The following is an 8,748-nucleotide window of genomic DNA, read 5'->3' as shown; positions in this document are numbered from 1 at the left end:
AGCCAGAAAATTTCTTTACCAGAAAGGGCTTCTTTTCATTGAAATGACATGACGGTCGCAGCCATTTCTGTTTTTTTTTTGGCTTGAATTCGCCTATTTAAAATTCACTTGACTTCTTGGTGCAAGTCGCTTTTAACGGGCTTACGATAATATAATTGCAAACGTACAATCCATGTATAGGTACTTAACAAATATAGAAGGTCCGCCCTGATGAAGGAAAATGGAGTACCACTGCGAGCTAGGACGAGTTACCTAAGAGAAAATGGTCCGCTAAATGGGTAAACAACACCCCCCCCCCCCCCCCCCCCCCTCCCTCAATCAAAATCCTGGCTACGGGCCTGCTTTAAAATAAGATACGCGACGTGTACCGGGCCAAAAGCATATACAAGTCTATACTTTAAGGCCACCACTAGCTTCCGTCAACTCCGTCAGCTTCCTCAGCTTCATCAACTCAGTCAGCTCGACCAGCTAATGGTGGATGATGATGGTGATGATGGAGCTGTGGAGCTGAAGGTTTTCAAGGAATTGAATGGCCATAAAGTCAAGATTTGTACATGCTTATGTCCAGGTACACTTTGCGTATCATATTTAAAGTACCTACCGACTACTGGTTATGATAACGGGCTCACAGACCTTCACATGATCGCGAGCTCAAAGTAAAGATTGGGCCTAAAGTCTACGTAAATTTGTGATCACGTGGTCTATCGTTTCTTGTGCTTTCTTATGCCTTCCTTTCTGGGAGGAAATGTGAGAGCATATCTATTGGCAGGGGGAAGATGATGGTGGAGTTCTTCTCCGCCGAGATGGTGGTCAGGGTTTGCAGGTATCGGAGTTGGATGGCTTGGGGCGACTCAGAGAGGATGTCGGACGCGTCCTTGAGCGAGCGGGAGGCATTCATCTCACCCTCAGCGGCGATAATCTTGTAAAAAATTTGAATTGCTGAGAGTTACACTTTTGGTAATTAAAAAATAGAGATAACCATTTAAGCAAATGAATCCGACTCTCCCGGAAAGTAGACGGGGGTGTCCTATCCTTAGGGGTTGTTGAAGAACTTTTTTTCATTCTGCTATCTCTTAGGGTATAAAATTCGACCAACTGCTATCCATTAGGGGTTCTTGAAGAATTTTTTCGATTCAGCTGTCACTTGGGGTATAAAATTCGACCAACTGCTATCCCTTAGGGGATGTTTAATGGTTTTCCGATTCTGCTATCCTTTAGGGTATAAAATTCGACCAACTGCTATCCCTTAGGAGATGTTTAACGGTTTTTCCGATTCTGCTTTCTCTTAGGGTTAAAAATTCTACCACACCCAATTTGCTATCTCTTAGGGGTAAGAATTTCTTATGACCACACCCACAGTGCTTTGATTTTGCCGACGATCAAAAACAAACGCTTACTGACCTTGGCTCTCGCATCACGTGACGCTTCTGCCTCAGCTGCCATGGCTCGTTGCATTTGCTGTGGCAACCGAACGTCCTTACTGTAATGCGCCAAAAAAAATCGGCAAAATAACAATATTAATATCACTTACATGATAAATATAGTTGTATATGGGGAAGTGGTGGGAGCAGTCTGGAAAATGTATAGAAATATGATTGTAAAGTTTGAAAAATCGGTTAAAACCAAGCAGATGTTCTCACTGAAGAGGCGCACCTCTAAGATTAAAAACACACAAAATATATGGTCCGATCTGCAAAGCGAGGGCAATAATATTCTCATCACAGACACTAACTCAACCTTACCCCGAAAAGGCATTTTTGCTGTTCTTGTTGTAAGAGGTAGCACAAGGTTTACAAATTGTATCTACTTAACTTTAAAGTTACTTACACTTCGATACGCTCGACTTTAACACCCCACGGGTCGGTAGCCTCGTCAAGAGTACTCTGTGTTAAATAAAAGGTTTGAGGTTGGCATATTTGCTGCTTAGGATCGATGACTGCACATCTCCCCCCCACCCCCATTCCCCCATGGTGCTTCTTTGTTTGTTGTTATTTTGTTGGTATAGTTCATGATACTGTTGCTGGCGACATGACGGAAACACATCATAACGGAAAACCATCATCTCAGATAAGTGCATTTCATATAAAAAATTGAGAAGAGTTCCTCGGAATGTAAGAAACAGACGGCAAGTGTCATAAATCGTGGCTTCTCTAGTATCCCTTTGCAGTACAAGATTTTCCGTCATGCCGTTGCTGGTAAATTTCTTTTATTGCTTCTATAGTATGGCATATGGCTTCTCGACTATCCCTTTGCAGTACAAGGTTTTCCCGTCATGTCGTTGCTGGCAAAATTATTGTTGTTATTGCCGTACCTGCATGGTCTGACTAATCTCATCCCGCTGTGACAGAATCTCCGTCAGGTTTTTGGTACCCAGGATGTTCCTCAGGGTGGTCTGGGCAAGCAGGCGGGTGGAGCCGTTAGCGTTCTGAACGTTAGTGATCGCCATTGTTGCATCATAGATCCGAAAGTACACGACGGCATCCACGGTCACGGTCACGCTGTCCCTGGTCAGAATCTAAACAAGAAAGGCGTCATGTTTTAACATTAGAGGGCAGCGGCCTACTCCCAGGCGTCCTGACCGGGCATCCTGTGGTTGGTAGGTATGACGTCACTAGTTTTTTCCAGTCCCTCTTGCCATCTCGTCGAACCACAGGAGCCCCAAGCAGGACACCAGGGACTCGGCGTGGGCAATTACAAATTGAAGTGAGAATACGACAGGGAATTACAAAAAAGAAAGAAAAAAAGAAAACGTCTTTAGGTATGTTATAACCATTATAAACCTTGTTTAAATAAAAGTATATTCGCTTTTCCATCAGCGAGAATATACTATAACATTGCATTATCAGATCAGTTTATCAGATGAAAGTCGGTTCCCTACCTCTTGTGGTGGCACATCAAAGGAGACGACTCGCAAGTCAACTTTACGGTAAGTGTCAATACAGGGCAGGATAAAGAACAGCCCTGAATAAAGACATAAGCATATTGACACTGCTACGTTCTATCATGAAAGCAAGGGTAGATTTGCAAGCTATAGTAAGGCTGGTAATGGTGTAAATCATGGTGGTGTTTATAATCATGATGGTAGTTATGATAACGATGGCGATGATGGCGATGATGAGCGTTTACTGCTTAATAGTAAGATCGAGTATCGAGTACGCTTTCCCGGCCTGGGCCGCGCTGCCCCAGTACCTCAGTGATATGTTGGAACGGGTACAAAAGAGAGCCTTGCGGGTTATTTATCCTAGCCTACAGCATGACGAGGCGCTTATTGCCGCCAGTATGGAACCCTTGCATGTTCGAAGGGATTCCGCATGCCGCAGATTTGTTAAGTCATGTGGGGAAGACGGGTTACTTGTGAGGATTATTCAGACCCCAGAGGACATGTCCTACGGTCGTGTCCTACGCTCCGGTCACCAGTCAATTCGCCCGACTGTGGCGAGGACAAACCGCATGAACGATTTTGTATCATTTAAATTTCAAATGTATTAATTATTATTGCGTTCAGCTGACGGCCCTGTAATTCAGCCCTTGGCTGCATAAGGGTGTAATAAACCATTGATTGATTGATTGATTGAGTGATTGATTGATTGATTGATTGATTGATTGATTGATTGATTGATTGATTGATTGATTGATTGATTGATTGATTGATTGATTGATTGATTGATTGATTGATTGATTGATTGATTGATTGATTGATTGATTGATTGATTGATTGATTGATTGATTGATTGATTGATTGATTGATTGATTGATTGATTGATTGATTGATTGATGATGCTGGTAATGGTGTAAATCATGGTGGTGTTTATAATCATGATGGTAGTTATGATAACGATGGCGATGATGGTGGTGGTAGTGTTTTATTGATGCTAATGGTCTTTTGGCTGCTACAGATGATGATAGCGGAGGTGGTGGTGAATGAAAATGATAGCGGTGACGTTGAAGACATTGGTGTTAGCGATGGTGATTACGGTGGTTGCGAAGATGATGACGGCGTTGGTGGAGATGATGGCAATAATTATAGCGTTGATAATGATGTTGGTGACAGCGGTGTTAACGATCGTGATGGCGTTGGTGGAGTTGATGAAGATAACAGCGTTGATAATGATGATGGTGACAGTGGTGTTAGTGATGATGATGATGAGGTTGGTGGAGATAATGACAATTATAGCGTTGATAATGACGATGGTGACATTAATGTTAGCGATGATGATGGCGGTGGTGTAGATGATGACGATTATAGCGTTGATAATGATAATAGTGACAGTGATGTTAGCGATGATGATGAGGTTGGTGGAGATGATGAAGATAACAGCGTTGATGGCGATGTTGGTGTTAGTGGTGTTAGCGATAATGGCGATTATAATGTTGATGGTGATGATGGTAGCGGTGCTAAAACCATCCATGGTGATGTTGATGATGATAATGGTTGTATTGTAGACTGGATCAAGTCTTGGTATCATACCTGGCCCTTTGGCGCCTCCTTGGAGAAGTCTTCCCAGCCTGAAGATGACAGCTCTTTCATATTCCTGTACTATCTTAGATCGAAAATATCATGTCATGTATTTTCAATGGCACACAACGAGCGCCCCCTCCCGAAACACGTTTAAATGGCATATTTCGTCGTTTGAATGTGTTCTGATGCCGAAAATATCCATTTTAAAAGTTGCTAGGAAAAAATCATCTGTTTCTTTTTACCAGGAGGGACCATTTCTTTTTTTTTCTCTCAGCCAGCAGTGCTAGGCATTTTAGCACATGAATAATTGCCCGTATAACCGATAGGGAAGATTTTTTTCCCCAAGCATCCGCTCCAGCGCTCAGCCCAAAAATATTCCCAGCACAACTAGTTCGACTCCACAAATTTGCCAAAAGAACAATTCGGATCGATTTTTTTCCCCAGCAACCGAGGGGTCTAACATCTTCTCAGCCAACAAAAAATGGGCTGCAGAAAAAAATTCGTTTTGTGCCCTTGTATTTTACGAAGAAAACTGAAGTACATGATTTTAGTGTCAACAGTCTGTATCCTGCCACCTGACAAAATTAGTCATTTTGAAAACAAAAACATATGGCGTAATCGTGATTTCAAGTTTACTTCCTCCTTTGAAGTAAACTTGAAATTACTAAGCGAGATTCCCTCTTTATGGAACCTCAGCGTCTTCAATTGATATAGTCCGGCGGATATGTGTTTGAATTGCGCACTTTTTGCTAAAGGTACCAATTTTAGCATAGTGATGGCTTTTAATACCCTTTACAAGATAGGCTATAGAGCCAACCTCAGACCGCAGACCGCTACACCGTCTAATTCTGAAGTTATGCAGTGGCTAATATATGCAGCTAAGCGCTTTAGTGGTTTTTACCCATGCTTACACGCGGGCTTGTCGCGTAGTCGCAAAGCCCGTTGATGACAACCTTTTGTCAAACGACTGTATAAGAGGGGTGCGTACCGAAGCCCCATTAGACATGTGAGCAGAGCTTGTAACGAACGACAATAAAAAAACAGTACCTCCCCCAGCCAAGCGGTCATAGTCGTCATTTAAAGGCGACTATAAGAAGTGGTTAAAGTTGGTCTTAGTCGTTTTGTTACACAAGATATAAAGTTTGTTTTACATTCGAAATGACTATCCTTGCAGAACAAAGATTAGAACGTGTTAGGTTCGTGTTCTTACCTTCAAGCAGAACCATACGGATAATGGAAAGGTAAGGACTATGACGATGACGGAGATCACTGTCAAAACGACATCACAGATGCCTGGGCTGCTCCCTCCTATAACAAGCCACACGACAGGGATGATAAAAGGTGACTTCAAGGGGCACGCGAAGAGCGTTAAAGACATACAGAGAAGGTGGAAGACGAGAAAATTAAATAAAATAAAGACGAAGAAGAAGAAGAAGAAAAAAGAAAAAGTAATGGAATAACACTCAAGTAGTATAGAATAATAAAAAGAAGACATAGAAGTAGTAGAAACGCACTAGCAATACCGTAAATGATCTAATAAACGCCCCCTATCTAAAGAACGCCTTCTATCTAATGAATGCCTCCTATCTAAAGAACGCCTCCTATCTAATAAACGCCGCCTATCTGAATGCCCCCCTTTAGCTAACAAGTTTGTAATGAAAACTCCTCTCTAACAAACGCCCCAATCTATTTAATGCCCCCCCCCTCTACCCTCCATACCAGCTTAAAGACAAACGACATAGGAATTTCGGTTATATGAATAAAATTTTATTTATCTGTGTTTGGCTTTTACTGGGCGAGAATTGGTTAATGTCAAGAAACGCTTGCTACGCAGGCTAGAATTTAACGTGAGACTAGAGTTTTACTGAGACTAGAATCCCACTGCACTTGGGTTTGTTATGTTGTTATAAGCTTGTAAAGAACGCCTCTCTCTAATAAACGCCTCCTATTTAGTGAACGCCCCCCCTCGGACCATCGAAATTTAATAAACGCCCCGGGCGTTTAATAGTTCATTTACGGTAACAATAATAAGACAACGAATAGGAAGACGAAGAATAATAAGACGAAGAATATAACGACGAAGAATAATACGACGAAAAATATGAAGACGAAGAATATGAAGACGAAAAATATGGAGACGAAGAATATGAAGACAAAGAATATGAATACGAAAAATATGGAGACGAAGAATATGAAGACAAAAAATATGAAGAAGAAAAATATAAAGAGGAAGAATATGAAGACAAAGATTGGAATATGAAATCAAAGAATATGAAGACGAAGAATATAAAGACGAAGAAAAATACGACAAAAAATATGAAGAGGAAGAATATGAAGACAAAAAATATGGAGACGAAGAATGTGAAGACAAAGAATATGAAGACGAAGGATATGAAGACAAAGAATATAAAGACGAAGAATAATACGACAAAAAATATGAAGACGAATAAAAAAGAAGACGAAAAATATGGAGACGAAGAATATGAAGACAAAGAATATGAAGACGAAGGATATGAAGACAAAGAATATAAAGACGAAGAATAATACGACAAAAAATATAAAGACGAAGAAAAAGAGGAAAAAAAAAACGAAAAATATGGAGACGAAGAATATGAAGACGTAGAATACGAAGAGGAAGAGAAGGACAGAGCCGTAACAGGCCTGGAAGTATTGGAGGTTGGGGAGGGGAGGTCAAAATACAGGGGCATGGAAAAAACTGCGGTGGCACAGCGAAAAACTGGGACGGAGAGGGGGGGGGGAGCACAGTGCAACGTCCCTGTTCATTTCATTATAAATATAGAAGAAAAACGGGGGGGCACGGGCCCTCTTGGTCTCTTTAGGCGTTTATACGGCTCTGAAGGGATAAAGCAAAATGACTGGAGGATTAAGGAAAAATAGAGCATGAAGAGAAAGTACAAAAATGCAAAGATAAAAGAAATGAAGAAAGGATAACAATGTGACGAAGACAATGTTATTTACTGTAATATTACCACGGCGTCCAAACCATAAAGCTTTTATCTGGTTAAAAAAATGCAATTTACTCGTAATGACTGTACAACGACAATATTAAAGAATATTGTATAAATTTCCATGTATTTAAATACGGTGCTTCGGCTTTTAGAATATTGGTAATACAACTGTCCTTGAATTCGGATAATCATTCGAATTGATAAGTGGGGAAAATATAGAAAAACAACTCATTTTAAACAACAGACGTCTCTAGAAATAAAATCGCTTATTTGCTTAACAAATTTCTTCGCTCACGTAAAGCGTCTTAAAGCTAACAAACCTCATATCTGGCAGATATCTAGCATCTAATTGCGGAATCAAACTCCGGCAAAAAGAAGTCGCCATTCATAGTAACGAGTAATTGTGTCTTGTTTTACAAGAAGCAAAGCTAAAATGCTTAAATACTTAGAATTTCATTACAGTAGCTTAATTCAAAAACTCATACGTCATTCACATTCGTCTAAATTAAAATCCCCCTGCTGAAAATTACATAAGAATATACTCTGCAGTCGGTTAATCCATCCAGGACTCTGGTCAAATTATAGCGTTCTGTAAATGTAGCAACACAGCTCGAACTATACTATATGTCCCTTCTTTTGCCACTTAAGAAGCGCTCCATCAAGTAACATACGTATTGTTATAATTATTGCAAAGCAGAAAACAATGTATTTCAATCACTAGATCGACGCCGTTTCGCAAAAGCGAGCGGTACGATAAGAGTCTCTTGTGCAACAACGAATGAGTGATAGCCGAGGGTTGTTTTTAAGATTGTGAGGGCTTTTTACCGACCTTTTCGTGTGTCAGGCTGAACCATGGTGTTAGAGCAGCGAAGAACTTTGCACCTGTGTTGATAGCCAGCAATGCATGCCGGGGCTCGTTGAAAAAATCCCTCCTCATTACAATAACAGATCTTTTAAATCTCCCACTGTCAGAGAACTGCGATAGTTATGCGATATGGCGGGAGAAACGAAACTAATTATAACAAAACCCTTTTGCCAATTATATGTTTTAATGTTTTCTTGGTGGTTGTCCTTGGCTTTCAATACATGATCAATGGGAGACCATTCTGTTGTGATGAATACAGCAGTACTCATCAAAGTTATTATGACAGACTATTGATTGCATTCAGCGCATCTTCAAGCCTAGAGGTTTCTGCGGTTAGCCCTAAAACGCGCGGGTTTTATTATATTATACCTTCACCAGTAAAGCGTAATGGCCGAACCTCGGCGAATCAAAAATCCTTGTGTCGTCTGGGAATAGCGCGTAGTCAATCAACCGTC

At 40.9% G+C, this 8,748-nt stretch overlaps 1 protein-coding gene across 1 annotated transcript; it reads right to left on the bottom strand.

Annotated features, from left to right (window-relative positions):
- Positions 1-331: 331 nt before the first annotated feature.
- LOC5515246 (stomatin) lies at positions 332-8,403 on the bottom strand. Its single transcript, XM_048731129.1, has 8 exons — positions 8,258-8,403; positions 5,670-5,767; positions 4,469-4,541; positions 2,879-2,961; positions 2,312-2,515; positions 1,828-1,883; positions 1,402-1,480; positions 332-919 (listed from the first exon to the last, which is right to left on the bottom strand). Exons 1-8 carry the CDS (start codon positions 8,280-8,282, stop codon positions 722-724), a joined length of 816 nt encoding a protein of 271 aa, XP_048587086.1. The 5' UTR covers positions 8,283-8,403; the 3' UTR covers positions 332-721.
- Between the last annotated feature and the right edge of the window lie 345 nt (positions 8,404-8,748).

The sequence above is a fragment of the Nematostella vectensis genome, chromosome 8 (genome assembly GCF_932526225.1).
Source record: "Nematostella vectensis chromosome 8, jaNemVect1.1, whole genome shotgun sequence".
Taxonomy (NCBI): domain Eukaryota; kingdom Metazoa; phylum Cnidaria; class Anthozoa; order Actiniaria; family Edwardsiidae; genus Nematostella; species Nematostella vectensis.
This window is presented reverse-complemented; position numbering and strand designations above follow the sequence as displayed.

What these genes read in the sequence shown, in the direction of transcription:
- LOC5515246 (XM_048731129.1), bottom strand. Translation starts at nt 8,282, where the DNA reads ATGGTTCAGCCTGACACACGAAAAG. An exon ending in TTGATGTGCCACCACAAGAG is followed by an intron (nt 2,516 to 2,878) that starts GTAGGGAACCGA and finishes TTTCTTGTTTAG; the next exon opens with ATTCTGACCAGGGACAGCGT. An exon ending in AAAGTCGAGCGTATCGAAGT is followed by an intron (nt 1,481 to 1,827) that starts GTAAGTAACTTT and finishes GGCGCATTACAG; the next exon opens with TAAGGACGTTCGGTTGCCAC.